The 20,433-nt window shown below is 35.1% G+C and overlaps 1 protein-coding gene across 1 annotated transcript; it reads left to right on the forward strand.

Moving 5' to 3' along the window:
- Positions 1-15,374: 15,374 nt before the first annotated feature.
- LOC140146310 (uncharacterized) lies at positions 15,375-19,018 on the forward strand. Its single transcript, XM_072168108.1, has one exon. The coding sequence runs from the start codon at positions 15,758-15,760 to the stop codon at positions 17,201-17,203; it is 1,446 nt and encodes a 481-aa protein (XP_072024209.1). The 5' UTR covers positions 15,375-15,757; the 3' UTR covers positions 17,204-19,018.
- The last annotated feature ends 1,415 nt before the right edge of the window (positions 19,019-20,433 follow it).

A 20,433-nucleotide genomic window follows, 5' to 3' on the forward strand; every position in this document is an offset into this window, starting at 1 on the left:
AGAATGTTAAATATAAAACAACTACCAAATTTATTTAAGATTAAATAATGTCTTAACTAATTTTTGTTTATTCAGTTCTTGTATTAATTATTAATACCAAAATGTTCATATGTGAAATGCGGCTTAATATTATGCCTGCAATAAACTTCTATTTGTACCTCAATCAAAATAGCGTACTTTCAATAATGCATTTTTCAAGACACTTAAAACGTGATCTCGTGAAAAGAGATGATTGGAAATAGGCTATTCCATTTAAAATCCACACTCCCCCTGTGTAAGATTTAGCTAAAGTCTTCCACAGAGGGAGTATGAGTTTTGAATAGAATAGACAATTAGGTAGCTTCCATTTGAAATACTTACTCCAGTTGTGGAAGATATAGTAAAGCCATAATACAGGGGGAGCATGGGCTTTAAAATGATTAACAATGACCAGTTACATTTGAAAAACATGCCCCCTTGTGAAAAACATTTCCAAAATCTTCCACAGTGGGAGTGTGGATTTCAATAGAAATAGCCCATTGCCTACACAACACTGAAGAACGTGTATACTGAAATCCAAGCGTTAATTAGCTGCCTGAGCTTTTGATCAGCAAAATCTTTATCAACGGCAAGATGACAACAATGACAAGACGCCAATACAAATAAACGTACGAGTTTTAAAACATGATGCACTATCTAGTTAATATGAGTAAATTTTTAAACAAACAAACAATTTTTTGAATCAATTTGTTTCAAAGAATAACACAAAGTATTTTATAAACAATAAAAACAGATAAAATACAATAGGCGCTTTAATAAAACCAATAAAATGAACAACTATAGGGGCCTACATCGCACCACATCAAAGTAGTTTTTTCCTTATAAGGATATTTATCTCATTTTGTTCACTGGTTAATTTTTATCACTTTTCCCTCATATCCTCACAGGAAGACTTGTTCTATCGGTCCTTTAAGTTAAAAAATCATTTTCTTTTGTCTCAATTTGCGAACAAAATTAATAAAATGTTGTATTGCATATGCACATTTATGAAAATATGAAATATCAATTATCAACAAAAAGCCGTGATTTACATTTCTTTGATCGAGTATAGTTTTCGAACAGCCCCAACTCTTTCAACTCCTTATTTCAAGATAGCAAAGTGTACTTGATTCCGCTTGGGGTGCTCCTCGAGTCCCGTGTTTATCTTTCGCGTCGATGAACCACCGTAAAAAAAAAAAAAAGGGGAAATTTTATGTGAAAGTTACAAAGATTGGCGTATAAAACTAATAAAAGAGTAATAATGGCATACAACATAGTCTCTGTAGATTTTGTGAGGCATACTGCGGTGAAAAACTTACGCTTGGGTGAAGTTTTTAAATTGTTATTGAAGTAAGAAAACTTGTAGTTTGGAGGAGAAAAACTACTATGGTTTGGCATGATGGACAGGGTCTTTATCGATAGTGACATATGCTTTGCTCCAGGCTGTTGATATCAGAGTTTATATGTACAGCCCGTGTAATTTGGAATGCTTTAAAGTTGCTTGCTAAACTTACACTAAATATTTATCAAAATTATCGTAGATTGATTATGTCAACAGAATCTGGAAAACGCTTTAACCATGTTAACCACGAATTCTACATTGTACAAATCTGCCGGCCCGGGTTAAAGAGCAGTATATTCAAATGATGAACAAAGTAGTTACAGCCGTTTTAGGGGGCTGTTATCTCCTTCAGAAAAAGGTGGTCACGAATATGTAGGGGTCATATTTTGTATAAAGAAATAGAGGGGAGGGGTGGTTCATACAAAGGGCTTGTCAAATAATGGCCCAAATTTCCGCGCCCTGTACGATATTCTTTACAAATAAACTTAACATAACATTTCTGACCTTTTTGAATATCATGTTTTTGGTCTGTGTATATGCGAGAGGAGGGGGTCATCTGCACAACATTCAACCCTATAATATGGGGATTCTCAAGCCACTGATATATTTGGGTCCCCCATTCAAAAGGAAATGACACCCACTCGCTTGAGATGTATTTTACAATTACTCTGCTCCCAAAATAAAATACAGGAGGGATATTTTCCATCATTCTTTTCACAAAGTATACAATACTGTCTTTTTACTCTTTACTTCTCCCAAAGTAAAACAATATAATTGCTGGAAATTAACACACAGATACAACATTTTTATGCAGAATATAGTTGGTTGGACACATCCTAATATGCCTCAACACTCAAAAAATGACCTTTGGATAATATGGTACTACTACTAGGCCCAACATTTGTTCAAAAACTCATATTCCACAACTTCGGGTCAAAGTTTGAGCTATGTTTGTTAAATGGAGATTATTCCACCTTTGCCTTGGATATGAGGCTGTGTTTGGCTCATTAGGCCTATACAGTGTTTATGAAGCGAAAGTTTGATACTAAATAGATAAACTTAAAGTTTATCTTTATACTTAATGGACGATGAATGCAACTTTATTTATTTTCATTCAATAATTGACAATTGTGATAACATTATTCGTGTACTTTGTGTTCATTTCTGTCATCAACGTAAAACGGATAAATGACAGGCAGGTATGCAGAGAGGCGCATATTTAAATGATCATTTGGATTCGAACCTCTGATCCTTGTTTTTATAGTTCAATGTTCAGGTACTGGCTGACGCTCTGTGGAGTTTAAGTCTGTAATGCAGATTTGGGAGTTGTTTATATAGGCTGGTTATCAAAGATCACAATTACACTGTAAAATGGTGTCTTGGCAAAAGACACTTTATGTGTCATCAATTGGGAGACATGTATCTACCGTATTTAGACACAAAGTCATGTCTCTGTACAAGATATGTTCAAATGTAACGTCTCTTTGCAAAACACTTATTCACAAGTCATGTTTTTATGTAAGACACTTCGGGTTTCTAAGACGTGTCTTTTGTCATCAATCGGGAGACATGTCTGGCTGGAAGACGTGTCTTTGTGTCTTAGATTATGTTTTTATTGGTCCTATATTTCTATTGTTCAAGACACGTCTATTGCCAAGACATGTCTTACATATGACGCCAAGACACCGTTTTTACAGTGCATGTACTTTGAATTCAAATGACTATTACATCTTATAGTGAATTCATATTATATTATCTTATTTTATTATGCTCATTCTGGAAACTTTTGGTTAACTCAAGAACAGCTATACTTGCTGGGTGGGCAAGCGAGTATGCCGGAACAACGAAACTCGAATCATCATGCACATCAAGCACGAAACGTTTTCGTTACATTTTCAAAGGTTATAGAAAATGTGTAAATATAAAAGGTAATAAAATCTTTAATAACACTTCCAAAATATTTTAAAACGTTGCCATAAAACATTGCAACATAAATATAATAAAACAAATTATATAGCATTTGAAATACTCACAGAATTAGAGAATTCAATTCTGTGTATAGATTGGAATTCCTATTGATCTTTTTCTTTAAATATAGCTCAACATAAAGTTATTTACCGGTTTACATCTTCTTGAAAATGTTATAAAACGTGTAAAAAACATTCTGTGTTTGTGACACTTTGCTTAATAGAGCGCTTTATTTGTTGACTTCATCTGCTGAGATAAAAAAATATAAGAACTATGAAAAACATGTTTAAAGTTATAACACTTGCAAGCCAAGACACGAGAAGGGAGAAAAGCAAAAACTGTCATCAGCTTTCTTCCCACCCTTTTAACAAAATACAAAATATAGTGAAAATTTAGTAAAAGAAATACGGATAATGGAATATTCGAGGACGCCGTAAGTACAATAAGATATAATAGCACTTACGACGTTTTTGCCTTTTTACAACGGATTGTTTTCCAGTCCACACGTACAATGATTAAAACACAGGAAATGAAATAAGTGTGCAATTGAAAAACAAAATGGCGGCGGAAACCACACTTTCCGTTTGTAAACAGTGAATATGAAGAATGAGAAGTGAGAAGCGGACAATATCTGCGAGAAAGCTACAAGACAGAACATGCGTTGTGCAGAAAATGGAATGGAAATGTGAAGGAATAATTGATTCACACAGTTTCACTATAGTCCTTCACACTTAAAAATACGGGGTAAAATTTGACCCTTTTTAGTCGGTGCATAATTGACAGTCGCTTGCTGGGTCAAAAAGGACCTTTTGGAGTTCTTTTTGACCACGTGCGGGGTCAAAATTGACTACAAAATTGGTTATTTGCAATAAAATGGGGTAAAATTTATTTTCAGTCGGTGCTTATTTGACTCCATTTTTTTAAGAGTGTTCCTCGAGTCAGCAAAGTAAAATCAAATTATGAAATTTTCTCCAGAACTGCAATGCTATAGTTGAGTTCCTTGCATCATTTCCTTTCTGAAAATGTATACTTTTATGTACTTCTCATCATTACATTTAGAGATACAATAAAAACAATATCTAAACTCGAGGAAGGTATAGGCTACAGACTATTATAATATAGAAGTAAGAACATATAAAAATGGGGGGGGGGTAAAATTTACGGCTATTTTTATTCAAAATTGAGTGGAATTGCTGCTCTGTTTGGAAATAAGAAGCCGATAATGGACCAAATCTGAACTTGGATGGGTTGGGGAATCAATCGGGTCACCCACCTTTAAATGTATAATGTTAATGATCACATTAAGTTTGTTCTCATTACCTAGAAAATACAAACACTGGGTAAAAACTTGTTGGCTAAGGTTTTTTACCCAACATTGGGTAAATTTTACCCAACATTGGCTTGTTTTCAGTAATTTACCAAATATTGGGTAAAACTTACCCAATATTGGGTAAATTTTACCCAACATTGACTTATTTTCAGTAACTTACCAAATATTGGGTAACATTTACCCAATATTGGGTAAAAAACCCTACCCAAACCATGAGGGTTGTTCATAATACCCAGCGGTTGGGTAAAATGGTAATGAACAACCCTTATGGGTTGGGTAAGGTTTTTACCCAATATTGGGTAAATTACTGAAAAAAAAACCAATCTTGGGTAAAATTGACCTAATATTGGGTAAAAACCTTTGCCAACTGTTTTTTACCCAGTTTTCTAACAGTGGTCTATTATAACATTAATGTTCCGCAACCCGAGCAGTGTAATCTATTCTAGCCATACTTGTATTTTATAATCGGAATGACCCAAGGAATGGTTTATCCGTGTTTCGTTCTGTATGGGTTTTCAGGCCCAAAGACACTGAACGATCCATCGCCTATATCAGTCTGTTGGTCTCCCGAAAAATACAGAACAACGATCAAGTTTATCATTAGAAAGTCCACATACCATGCAGGGACGACAAAGAAGACCACGACAATGTCTTCTCTTTCTTCTTTGTCTATTTTATCAAAACAAAAACAGATAAATGTAAATATAAATGATATTGCAATAAAAATATTAATAACTATATTTGATGGACAGTGAGTGTGAGATAAAAGACAAATCATAACATAGTCATAGTCAGCAATATATTCATAAGCAGGACATGTTCCAACAGAAAAAATGTACGGGACACGATGGGCCGATTTGATGGTGTGCAGTTGTTGACAATTTATTCGACAAAATTGGCATATTTATACCCAATTTTCCTGTTCCAACTTGACCAAGACCGTCTACGAGTCTTATATTTATATAAATTATATGTATATCTATAATAAATATATTTTTGATTAATTTTATTTCATTTCAAGAATCACTTTCATATAAAAATATTTACTGTTGATACATACATATCACTGTAGCTCATATTGCGCCTGTTGTTGCAAATTTTCAAATCAATTCTTTCCAAATTTCAACCAAAATTTGTCCAGATGGCGAAGGTGCGATGTGAGATGAATTTCACATGCTTACAAGACGAATATCTTGCTGTCAACAAACACACAAACATGATAAACATTTGTAAACATCTGCATCTTCAAAATCCATCATCAACTTCTACATCCCTAAAACTTGTCTTTCCTTATAAGCTAACAAATCCCTTTACATGCTTATTCAAGAAATGTACAAAAATTGATATTTTTTTCTAAAAAAATTTAAAATTTCAGAATTTTACAAATTTGTTGATATATTTGAAATCTGCATCAAATATGCAACAAAATGAGTCCAAACAAGCCTAATATCGGCCCAGCGGTTCTTGAGATAGCTTGTAAAATTTATCAAAATACTTTCAAATTTGGTGCCTGCCGCTATATGAAGGCATGTTGAAATTTGCACTATAGGCGCTTGTGAAGCTTAGAAGATAACAGCTGATCAGATGCGAAGAGTTTATTCAGTTGTATGACTAAGATAAATAGCAACATAGCCTTTTGCACCTGGATTCGAGCTATAGCCATGATAGTAAATCCTCTGGATCTGTTGGATTTTTTAGTCGGATCTTCAAGCATGGGGGACGGATATCATCGGGGGTTTGGATGACCTGAGATCTGACACAGATACGAAGGTAGAGTTCAATGAATTTACCGATGATTTTCTTTTTTTTCATGTTCTTGGTGAACTTTATACATGTACTTTGAATTTTCAAATGTTGAATGCTCTTATATCACAGTATTTGACTAGTCCTTTATTCCTGTTGGAAAACTCTCATGATTCTCTTGAAACTCGCAAGATTCCACAGTAGGTACAACCACGGCTTCATCTGTAAGCTTATTCCAATGCTTAAGGGTAGACGCGGTATTGTTGATCGAAGCAGCTAAAATATCGATTTTTCATTATCTAAATCAATATATTAATGAAAAATTACATTTTGATATTTTGCAAAAGTTCATTCTACAAATCATATACTTTGAAAACTCGCTTGATTTATTGCTGTTAATGAGTTATGTACGTTTTACAAAAGTTTTGTCGTTTCAGCCCTCTTTACGACATTACTCAAGAACCACAGGACCTACAAAAGTATATCTGTGATATTTGAATTCTTCTACATGAAATGATCGCTATGAAATGATCAATGCATTTTTTGCCAAAGCTCACCATTCGCAAGATGCTGTGAACTAACAAATCACAACACTTTAAAATAGTTGCAAGCCTCAAGTTAAGGACTCCACTCTTTTTATAAACGTTTGAGGTGTTTTGTATCAAACACGATTATCATTTATAAAATAATCGTAGGCTTTTGATTATTATTTTGAACACGATGTCATACGAATCAAATAAACAGGCCAATACATTTGCAAAACAGTTAACCATATTATTTTAAAACTTACTACCATTAAAAATCCACAAAACCAAGTTATTATAATTACAATGAAACCAGTTTATAACTTGCACCATTACCCATATTAAACCAGGTGCTATATACTAGTTGTACATCTTTGTCATATTAATGTAATTGATTTATGACATATTGCAACAATATTATCTTAGAGATATTATTTCACTCAGCCACACTTTGAGCAACTTCAATTGTTTGTTAAAGAATAATTAAGGTATGGCTGACCTGAAGAGTCGTTTTGCCACGTTATAGCCTATAATTATTAAAAAAATCTACATCAGTATGTTTCAAGTTTGCAACATCATACATGTAGACTGTAAAAACATGCACCAATCCTGGGGGCCTATTTCCCACATTTTCGGGGAAATGGGTCAATTTTTGTTCTTTTCAGCCATGCCCTTAAGGGGTACTACACCCCTGCCCAATTTTGTGCCTATTTTTGCATTTTCCTCAAAAATTATAGCGCATTGGGGACAAGTAAGATATGTATATTATAGGGGCACGGACTACAACTACTGCACTGAAAATTTTATTTCAGCACAGACAACAGATGTGGAGTTACAGTCAAAAATGAGGGAAACCCAATATTTGATCAATAAATCAATAACTACTTGTCTTAAGTCACTGAAATTCCAGTGTAGTAACTGGATTCCTTGCTCCTATAATATACATAACTTTTGTTACCAGTGTTTTATTAGTTTTTGAAAAAAATGCAAAAATAGTCCCAAATTTATCAAGGGGTGTAGTACCACCTTAACTTTTCAAGACGGATTTACACTGGTGGAAGAGTAATGCTGGTTGCAAGCTACATTCCAGTAACGTCAATATGCATGTATACTATTATGTCAATGTGCTTCTGAAAACATTGGTCAAAATATTTCAAACAGTAATTTTTTACATACATTTGGAATTAGTCTATAAAATACAACCGCCTGAATGAGTATTTCTCGAGTATTTTTTTCTTAAATTTTGAACACCGTATATCCCGCGTATGACATCTACTGTTGGGAAAAGGCGGTTAACAAAACCATGAACAGACTGACGAAGGAACCCTACCACACACAAATAAATGTGAATCAAAGACATCAATTCAAATTATTGTTCAAAACCGGCTACATTTCTGGAATACTATAAATGGATTTTATATCGACGCTGAAAAACTGACATCTCCGTATCACCCTAATGAAGTGTAAGTTTCTGAGTTGTGATGCAGGCGCGGCGCGTCGCGTGGCATATGCAGCAGGGGTTGATATCTTTAACACCACTTGTAATTTGTCATAACTTTCGATGTACCTAACTACTATTTATTTTGTGTGTTTTATCAGTTTATCGGAACGTGGTAAACATAACAATAAAGTGTGTTCTCTAAATGAGATCATATCATGTGTAATGCGGTGTTCAATTACACCTTAACCAATGTCCCGCCAATTTTGTATTAGGCCTACTTACCGCAGACGACATTTATATAAAAGAGTCAAAATGATGAAAAATTGGCGAAAAATTTGATAAAATATTTGGGAACAACATGGAAATGCAATAGAATAAGTATATATACACCATGCAGGCTTATTATTGGTACAGTAGTACTTGAGATACGAATTTTTAAATACTTGTGCAAAGAATTTTGATATCAGTCATTATTGAAATTTTAGGCCATATCGCTCCGTATCAGCGCCCGGATCAGCGCTCATTGGTCAGATAGAACATATAGATAGTGAAGGAGTATGGATAGAAGAAGTAAGCCTATATTCACCATATTATATAAGCAACAAGCTGTTACTACAACACAACTAAATCAACCCATCGTGCATAATTGAAGTTAACACACCCCTTACTAAGATGGCACGCGAGTATTATTACTTTCAATTTCATGATAAAGCTTCTAATGGCAATGACAATATTGTCATTTCATTAGCATCGTTAAGACAAAGTTTCTAGACAAACTGTTGCAGCTTTTACAAAAGGTGCTTAGCAGTGTTTGTTTCGGTAAGTTTACACTACTGGTCATCTAACAGCATTTCTGATTGGTTGATAACTTGAAATGCTCATTTCAATTGCCAATTATGGCTAGTCTTTAAACTATCTATGGTCAAACTTGCATTTGCAGATGATATTATTATATACCCTCCATGATTGGTTCAAAGTTGGACACAAAGTTCATTTTGGCCAATCGGCAGGTAGTTCTTATGGGGTTAAGAATGTCAAATGGTAACAGTCATTCCAAAGGCATCTGGAGAATTTATAGATTTATGGAGTCCAAAGTCTGTCCTCAGTCTTCCTTGTACCTCCGTGTATCCTTTCATTTTCTTCTATGTATTTTTCCGTCCTTAAACATTCTTCCTTGTATAACCTATAATCGAAGACCGAATTACAAAGACTAGTTTGCGTATGACGTGCGTCCTGTCAACCAGACCAAACATGCTGTATTGCGCAGGTCAGCAACCAATCACGTCGCGCCTTTGCACTGACGTCAGACGCAAACTAGTCTTTTTGATTCGGTCTTCATTAATACGTAACCACTTTCCCGCCAATTTTACTATTTCGCAAACGACATAACTAAAAATATCAAAAAGGTTTGGGAAAAATTACCTTTTATCAACATATTTGGTAGCAATTTCAATTTCAAAATATCTAATTATAAATACAAATAAATACAAACAGTTTATTATTGTGACAGTGATTCTTGAGTTAAAATCATTTAAACTTTTGAATCAGTACAGGAAGGAACCTCTGCGTGACGGCGTATCATGCGCTCTCTCCACCAGACTGATTCGCTACAACAAGTATAAGCAACAAGCTGATAATACAACAAAACCAAATCAACCCATCACCCATAATTGAAGTTAACACACCCCTTACTAAGATGGCACGCGAGTATTATTACTTTCAATCTCATGATAAAGCTTCTAATGGCAATGACAATATTGTCATTTCATTAACATCGTTAAGACAAAGTTTCTAGATAAACTGTTGCAGCTTTATAAAATGCACTAAGTGGTGTTTGTTACTTACACGTAAGTTTGTACACTTTAGTTTAGGAATTTATATATTGGTCATTCCAAAGGCATCTTATGAATTTCTGAAGATACGATGTTCGAAGGCTCACAGTGGTGATTTTATAGCACCATGACGGCAGAACGTAATTGCGCAATCTGGTATGACGTATTTTATCTGTATCTTGAATGTAAACGAGCCCTTATACTCAGCCATAAGAAGAATTTATTTTATAGATGGGATGTGGAATCTTTGTTGCTCTTTTTAATAATGAAATATTTCATCAAACATGTCATACTAGAAACAAAAGGGTGAAGTATTTCAACATTTAATACCACCGAAAGTAGTCGACGTTTATTCATTCGCATTTGAAGAGAATTATGACAAACTTCACATTTTGTACAGCCTTGTACATACTGGTATATTATGTTGATTTTTATCATAAAATATTGAGCCATTTTTGTTCAACATCAACAATGACAAAAAGTGCCGTGGTTAATTTTATAGTAATTTTAATATATCAGTATTAACATCGTTTTAAAAACTTTTTTTAAGACTTGCCGTTCACGCTACTATAACGTTTTTGGAGAACTCAAGTTCGAATCTTCGGACAATGTGTACTCGAACCACATTCAGACAAGAAAATGCGGGGATGGCACAGGGGAAACGGTGAGAAAAACGCAGAGAGACATCGCTATCATACGAGTGATGGAGTGAGGCAGTATAAACTTTTACGTATTTCGTATTCATTGACATAACTCTAAAGCAATACAAGCACACACATAACCATAATGTGGATGTTGTAAGGCAATAACACTCGCTGCTCAATTACTGTTATTGCTCATAGTAGTTGTGTAGTACGGTGAATATATATGGACCACAATAGTCGCATCCCAATGACATAGTTCAATAACCTCAATTAAACAATCATAGTGCCAAATTTGACCTCAGATTGCAGAGTATGAGTTTTTGTACCCAAATTTTCAAAGTTCATTCAATGAATGTACAAATGTATTTGGGTTAAAGAAATGCGCCCAGATAGATGAGCATGTACGGTATACACTATGGACCACAATGGCCTCATCCCAATGCCATAGTCCAATAACCTCAATTAAACAATCATAGTGCTAAATTTGACCTCAAATTGTAGAGTATGAGTTTTTGTACCTAAATTTTCAAAGTTCATTCAATGAATGTACAAATGTATTTGGGTTAAAGAAATGTGCCCTGATAGATGTGGATCATAGTGAAAAATGACCCATTTTTCTAACTATGAATATCTGAAAAATGAAAGTATATGAAAAGTCGACTCGCAATTATCTGTATATGATCACGATGATAATTCAACTTGATTGACGTTTAGGAATTCAATTTGAGACGAACAAAACAAGAGGTTTTTTTTGGTTTGGACTCAATTTTGTGGTGCTCTTTGACTCTTTGTATGTCTGCGAACTTCTCGAAAAGAATGAGATAGAACAAGGGAATAACTATGGAGTACCTACCGCACCCTAGCCTAACCCCTAGCCCCGCCCCTAGCTCTGAGCATAACGCTGACCTAGTAACTCTAAACCCTACCCCAAACCTCTAACCCTAATCACACGGTGCGGTAGGTTTTCTGTATAACAAGTAGACAATTGAAACAAGTAAACCAAAATGAAATCGACGTTTACCACTATTAAGTACAAGTTGCAATCTAATTCATGTTATTGATAACCAGCGGTCACCCAGGTGCAGGAAAAACAACATTAGTCTCTCATGTTGTTAATGCTAATCATCGGTCACCCAGGTGCAGGAAAAACAACATTCGTCTCTCATGTTGTTAACGGTAATCATCGGTCACCCAGGTGCAGGAAAAACAACATTAGTCTCTCATGTTGTTAATGCTAATCATCGGTCACCCAGGTGCAGGAAAAACAACATTAGTTTCTCATGTTATTAATGCTAATCATTGGTCACCCAGGTGCAGGAAAAACAACATTAGTATCTCGTGTTGTTAATGGTAATCAGTGGTCACCCAGGTACAGGAAAAACAACATTAGTATCTCGTGTTGTTATTGATATAAATCAGTGGTCACCCATGTGCAGGAAAAACAACATTAGTCTCTCATGTTGTTAATGATAATCATTGGTCACCCAGGTGCAAGAAAAACAACATTAGTCTCTGGTGTTGTTAATGATAATCAGTGGTCACCCAGGTGCAGGAAAAACAACATTAGTCTCTCATGTTGTTAATGCTAATCAGTGGTCACCCAGGTGCAGGAAAAACAACATTAGTCTCTCGTGTTGTTAATGATAATCATTGGTCACCCAGGTGCAGGAAAAACAACATTAGTCTCTCATGTTGTTAATGGTAATCAGTGGTCACTCAGGTGCAGGAAAAACAACATTAGTCTCTCATGTTGTTAATGATAATCATTGGTCACCCAGGTGCAGGAAAAACAACATTAGTCTCTGGTGTTGTTAATGATAATCAGTGGTCACCCAGGTGCAGGAAAAACAACATTAGTCTCTCATGTTGTTAATGCTAATCAGTGGTCACCCAGGTGCAGGAAAAACAACATTAGTCTCTCATGTTGTTAATGGTAATCAGTGGTCACTCAGGTGCAGGAAAAACAACATTAGTCTCTCATGTTGTTAATGCTAATCAGTGGTCACCCAGGTGCAGGAAAAACAACATTAGTCTCTCATGTTGTTAATGGTAATCAGTGGTCACTCAGGTGCAGGAAAAACAACATTAGTCTCTCATGTTGTTAATGATAATCATTGGTCACCCAGGTGCAGGAAAAACAACATTAGTCTCTCATGTTGTTAATGCTAATCAGTGGTCACCCAGGTGCAGGAAAAACAACATTAGTCTCTCATGTTGTTAATGGTAATCAGTGGTCACTCAGGTGCAGGAAAAACAACATTAGTCTCTCATGTTGTTAATGATAATCATTGGTCACCCAGGTGCAGGAAAAACAATATTAGTCTCTGGTGTTGTTAATGATAATCAGTGGTCACCCAGGTGCAGGAAAAACAACGTTAGTCTCTCATGTTGTTAATGCTAATCAGTGGTCACCCAGGTGCAGGAAAAACAACATTAGTCTCTCGTGTTGTTAATGCTAATCATTGGTCACCCATGTGCAGGAAAAACAACATTAGCGTCTCATGTTGTTAATGGTAATCAGTGGTCACCCAGGTGCAGAAAAAAACCCATTAGTCTCTCATGTTGTTAATGCTAATCAGTGGTCACCAAGATGCAGGAAAAACAACATTAGTCGCTCGTATTGTTATTTGTTAATGATTTCTATTATCGAACCACACAAACCACTACAATGAAGTCCTTGAAATCAAGGTGTATTTTCTCTAATACTTGTACTTGGTAACGTTATGCAACATGAGAGACTAATGTTGTTTTTCCTGCACCTGGGTGACCACTGATTAGGATTAACAACACGAGAGACTAATGTTGTTTTTCCTGCACATGGTACGTTTTGGTCATTCCAATTCATAGCGTCCTTTAATGTATAATAGGAGACCCGGGGTAGGAGAAACTGTACTTTTTGGAATCCAAACGAACTTTTGCGCACTTTCTAATGTTTATCCTCACACGTAAAGAGAAAGTATCCGATAATAAATGTGACAGCAGTTGCTGCCTTTTGACTTGAGAGGTATTATGAATCACTCTGCATGCTTCTAAAGAAAATGGTAGTTTCTTTCATGCAAAGTGATTGTCAAAAAGGCTGTATCTTATGTCACATTTATTGGTAGATACCGTATTTATACGTGTGATGCAAAATATTAGAAAGTGCGCAAAAGTGCGTTTGGATTCCAAAAAGTACAGTTTCTCCTACCCCTGGTCTCACACACATTAAAGGATGAATTGAAATGGCCAAAACGTACTCACAATAATGTCTTACAAAATATGCCTTAAGATAAGGAAGTTGCCCTGAATCAAAACGATAGTTCAACTAACAAAAGCTCATTCCAAAAATATATTTATCATAATTTGTTTAATAACAAATCAAAGTTATTAAGTACATGGTAACAACTAACATATCACACACAAATTTGCGTACGTCAATTATTCACACACCCAAAGCAATTACGTTTCAACATTCCCTATCTTAAAATTTTTCAAATACTATAAATAATACCAATAATACTCGCTATTGATCACACCTGTATGTTGAATCTTAAATTATACTTTAAAGTATTTAATTTGCAACTAGACTGGCAAACAATGCGTGGTGTATTATTGTTCTGCATTGCCAGAACAAACACCTTTAAACATGTCACTCAATTTAAGTACTTTGTTTCGCGTTGACTGACGTGGTGATACTACAGTACTAAACTAAATACTTTTATATTTGTAGTTTTGCAAGCATTCAATTGACAAGGCTTAAGAATAAAGAAAAAAAAAGTACTAAGAAAACTTTCCGGGTTTATTGGCATGATTTCACGGGCGCTCCAAAGCCATGATTGGCTAAGTGTTTATCTAAACTTTAACCATGCACTAGCTATGTAGTTTACTCTCAAAACTTCACCAGATATTGTGAAATTGTTTCGATCATTAAAGACTGCCTTAAGAACCACTGTACCAATACTAGGAATGTTTGTACTCATTTGGATGCATTTTACATTAAGATTTCAATATATGGTTATAAAATTTGAAAATTTGACATTTTTTTGATAATTTTTGTCCAATTTGACATTTTTTGTAGAAATCGTCTGCAATTATATTTCGCGCGGATAGGGATATGTTGTCCCAGCATGCATTACGCTTTCACTAGGAGTCACTATACTACATATAAAGAACGTAATGAAAGAATATTAGTGACTGAAAACCCCGCGTTATCTGTCTAAATATAACGCAATTGGCCCATAATACAGACCGTTTTAAAGGTGCCAGTTTTCACGCGCGTTCTGTGTTTATATTAATGGGTGGTCAATTTCTTTCAACCAAAATTTCAAAATAAACACGATGGTGAACAACTTGGGTGGGCAAGCTTTAATTGATGTGAGGATTTTATAAACAAACCGTGGTAGTATACGGTCTTTCTATTGGTTCTTGTAGCTAGCGGGTTTGTGGACATAGCGTGGAGATAGACGTACATTGTAGTACGGGAATATAAACGGGGGAGGTGCCTATGGAGCCCCTAATACAAACTACGCTAATCACTGTTGCGTTTACCAGGCTCATCCCAAAGTCAACGAAATGAACATACAACAACATTAAACAATCCTAAAACAAAATAATGGAGTGAAAACAAGAATAACAACACTACACGCGTGAGTGTTGAGTGTGTGTATATATGACGAGCCAGTTAGGTATACATGGTCTACCGTATGAGTTGGTCTCAACTAGATGGGCAGATGGTTTCATACTAACCGCATCTAGTCCTCGCTCTCTGTGTCATCATCATCATTTAAATGCCTACTGGTATTACTACATACTGCTAATACCTCCTGGCTATAAGTACTTGATACTTGCAAGAGAACTTTTCGTTAAGATTATACTTAGTGACTTTCACCGCATGAACTTTTACTTGTTGGTGTGACTTTGACTTATATACAACAAGATGGCTTCGTTGGGAACGCTGTATCCAGGATACACACATCCTGCAGCACATCATTTTATCTTTTCTGGACATCCTAATCCATATTTCTTCAATCCGAGAGAAGCAGCTTATCCAGGACTGCCATTTGGACTTCTGCCGCATCTGGACAGGCGTGAAGCACCGCAGAAGCCACCTTACTCATATATCGCATTGATAGCAATGGCAATTCGCAGTGCACCCGATAAGAAGATTACCTTAAACGGTATCTACCAGTTCATCATGGATCGATTCCCGTACTACCACGATAACAAGCAAGGATGGCAGAATTCGATTCGCCATAACTTGAGTCTAAATGACTGTTTCGTGAAAGTACCGCGTGAGAAGGGGAAACCAGGTAAAGGGAATTACTGGACTTTGGCGCCAGATTGTGAAGAAATGTTCGAAAATGGTAACTTTAGGAGGAGGAAAAGACGCGCTAAGAATAGCAGTGGTAATAAAAGTGATACAACGGATAAACTCAGTGACACTGACTGTAAAGTGGATTGTACGACTGATTTGGACGTAGAAGATGAAAAAGAATCGCGAGACGGTGATATAGAAGGAAAAGTTAAATTTGATGAATCGATCAAACGTGCCGCCTGTGTTGAAGGGCCAGAGCACTCAGTATGTAGCGAACTTTCTGATTCAAGTTATCATGAGGACGGGTACTATCATCAAAAACATCCTCATCATCAATACCAGGATGATGACTATAAACTTGTTATGGACACAAAACGTGATATTGCGGAGGACAGGAGTAAAATACCAACATCTATGCTGAAATCGGAGCCGCAATCATCACCATCACACGACCCCGTTTCGCATATTGATCGCTGCATATCGCCATCGGCGATACATACATCTCGACATGAATCGCGAGACGCGACGTCAACTATACGTGAAAAGTCGTTCCTCATCGATAACCTGCTTTCCCCCTCCTCATCATCAAGTTCAAGTGAGGCGCGTAAGAGATGCTTGTCTCCCGATAGCATAAGTGGACCCCCGGCAAAAAGAACCTGCGGCACGCCTGATTCCAATAGTTACAGCCCCAGCGGCTACGGTGTTGTTATTAACGATAGAGACATGCAAAGGACTTACACCACAGCTTCATCGCAAGCTTATACATTAGACAAGCATTGGTTAAACATACAGCGCGAAAAACTTTCCACTAATGCGCTCAGTAACATTTCAGAAAAAGTCTTTTCACGGGGACCAAGTGCATTGATGCGACGACCACAGTTTCGCGGAATGTCCGCTTTTGAGCAAAGGGGGTGTTTGAGTGGAGGACAAATTTCGGCAATGTCAGGGGTGCATCCGGCGCTATATAGCCCATCTTCAACCCCCGTTTGGCCGATTGGGCCTTATGCTGCACCATCTCTATATCTACCACATCACCAAGCGCATACGTCATTGGTTTCATTTCCATAAACTTTAACAAGAAACTTTGTACTTTTAAAGAACTTTAAGTGAACTCTTTTCAAGAACTCGTACATTGCTTAAACTCTGCACTCTTAAATGGGAGTGCACCGTACTTTTGGTGATAGATGAAAGTCTCTTTTGGAATCTCACGAAATCAAATGCTAGAACTGAATTCCAAGTTATTTTAATCATGTTTTTAGTATTTTGTAAAGTATATTTAAGTAAATATATCCTTTTCTCGTCAATGTCTGATACAAAAAAACGTGGGTTTTGTCTCATAAGTTCGTCAGGTATTTAAAAACTTTGAAACGTGTTAGTGTGTTCCACGAACTTGATCAATATATTGCTGGGATTAAATTAATTCAGATGAAACTGATTTGAAGCTTTTGATCTTTTAAAATCGCACCAACATGTTTCAATGTAGAAATTTAATCATTTTATTTGGGAAACAAAGAGATATGTCAAAGCATTTGTTAAGTTTCGAAGGAATACCAAGACAATATCGTGAATACTTCAAGTTTAATTGCTTAAGACAATTTTATACAAAATGTTCTTTCGTATAAGAGTCGATAAAACATCAAATGCATAACTGTTGTAACTGAATCATTGCCATCTAAGGCCCAATTCCGATTGATTTTGATTAATTAGTTAATGTCTGTAACATATTTCTGATTCATTGTGATGAAAAAGGCTAACCAAGTTTCATTTCGACAAGTTCATTAGACAAACACTTTGATTTATCAAATACTAAAGTTAACTGATAAAAGTAGTTCCATGATTATACCGATATGTCGCAATTGCTTGGATCAAACCTTCTTAACTTCAACAAAATATGTTTCATTTCGAGAAGTTCATTGGACAAAAACTTTGATTTATCAAATACTCTTTGCAAAGAATTGGCACGTGTTGTTGAAGTTAACTGATACAAGTAGTTCCATGATTACGATATGGTACAATTGCTTGGATCAAACCTTCTTAACTTCGACAAAAATCTGTTTGAAAAAGCATGTTAAAGACCAAAGACTAATGCTTAAAATATTTCGCTGATTGTACTTGAATATTACGTTACTCTTCTCTTAATATATTATGCTACTAAATTGATAGATTTGTAATTTTTCACAGAGTACAAAGAGCATAAAGAGTGTTATCATATATTGTCAAGGAGAACAAAGGCATTTAGGTCCAATTTCATATAACAATATTATATTATGACAATGTTTATATACATTCTTTAAAAATGTACCATTGTTATTATCATGGAATTTGAAGATTGACGTTTAAGGTTTTAGTGATTTGTTTATAAGAATCAGATGCCAAAAATGTTTACAGATATTTTGTTACCATGGTTACCTGTGTTAGCTTGCAGTTTTCTCCTTATATTTGTAAATGACTAAAACGTCGTTGCGTAAAACATTGGAAAACTTAAGTTTTAATCTTTTTAAAAGAACCAGATGCCAAAAATGTTCAAAGATATTTCAATCTGTTTTTCACCTGGCCATACTCTCCTTGCATAATCATACAGATTTATATCTATACATTTTGTAACTTACACAAACGTGAATAAAACATTGGAAGAATAAGTGATACTCTCTAAATGTAAAAGAGTGAAAAACTCACTCCCCAAAAGAGTGATTCACTTATAAAAACCACTCAAAAAGAGTGAAATGTGTTTTTTTAACTTTAAAACCACTCCAGAAAGAGTAAAAACCACTCTAAAAGAGTGAATGTCAACTCGTTCAAGGAGTTGAATGAAGGACAACACCTTTTTAGAGTTATCCTTCATTTAACTCCTTGAAAGAGTTAAAATACACTTTTAGAGTGGTTTTCACTCTTTAAAAAACTCATTTCACTCTTGTTGTGTGGTTTTATAAGTGAATCACTCTTTTGGGGAGTGAGTTTTTCCACTCTTTTACATTTAGCGAGTAAATAACTTATATAGTCATGAATAAATAACCACAATTTGCTCAACAAAAGCTTTATATTTTGTGAGAAAGAACAATTATTCTACAATTAGTATTCAGAAGAGCCATTTTGTATTTGAAAAGTAGTTGGATTTTTTACAAATTCTTTCTTGCATTTCGTACAAAAATAACCTTTATCTGTTATTCTTCTAACGTTATGTGTTGTACATTGAACTTACTAAAAAGTTTCTGTAATAATTTTTAATGGTAAAAAAAGATTCAACATGGAAAAACGAAAGTAAGCATCACTTACTGCTCATTCAACATTTCTCTGATGTTAAAATTTTGTTGGAAACAGAAGGCACTCTAATTTGCAAGTCTTTTGCCATCCAAATGTTTGAAGAGCTCGAAATGTCAATTTGGTGGTACCGAACCAAACTTTTATTGGTCACCAACAATTTTCTTCTATCTTCATTGGAGTTACCAAAAGTTTCTTCCAATTTATTATTGGTCTTGCTAATGTTCTTTTTTGCAAGTCCTGTGTCATCAAAATGTTTGAAGATCTCGAATTGTAATTTTGAAGATCTCGAAATGTCATTTTGGTGGTACCGAACCAAACTTTTATTGGTCACCAACAATTTTCTTCTATCTTCATTGGAGTTACCAAAAGTTTCTTCCAATTTATTATTGGTCTTGTTAATGTTCTTTTTTGCAAGTCCTGTGTCATCAAAATGTTTGAAGATCTCGAAATGTCATTTTGAAGATCTCGAAATGTCATTTTGGTGGTACCGAACCAAACTTTTATTGGTCACCAACAATTTTCTTCTATCTTCATTGGAGTTACCAAAAGTTTCTTCCAATTTATTATTGGTTTTGTTAATGTTCTTCTTTGAACAGGAATCGGATGTTTTGAAATTTGGTGCGCGTCAGTTTAGTTATTCAATTTGAAATCTATAAACTCATTTGGGTTTTATCGCAATAAAATGCATGCAATTAATCCAGAGCTACATAAACATGAGGACAAAATAGAAGCTAAAAATACAATTTACATACAGAAGTATAGAATTACCAAATTGGTGTCTTTTCTTTGTTTGCTTAATATGAAATATTAGTACATAATATTTTAATCATAAAAATGTTATAATAATAACTTTTCCATGCAAACATTCAATATTTTTCTTAAAATTTGAATCTGATTTGAATGTACATCAATTTATTCATCTCTTTTTAATTTATGAATTCAAATTATATTCAAATCAATGTTTGTACCATACCATATGAATGCAAATCAAAATAGTCTGATGGGTTAGCACTGATCAAGTCATACTTATGACCTGT

Source organism: Amphiura filiformis, chromosome 2 (assembly GCF_039555335.1).
Source record: "Amphiura filiformis chromosome 2, Afil_fr2py, whole genome shotgun sequence".
Taxonomy (NCBI): domain Eukaryota; kingdom Metazoa; phylum Echinodermata; class Ophiuroidea; order Amphilepidida; family Amphiuridae; genus Amphiura; species Amphiura filiformis.

Bases quoted from the DNA above. Each gene is read 5' to 3' on its own strand.
- LOC140146310 (XM_072168108.1), top strand. From the start codon at position 15,758: ATGGCTTCGTTGGGAACGCTGTATCCAGGATACACACATCCTGCAGCA.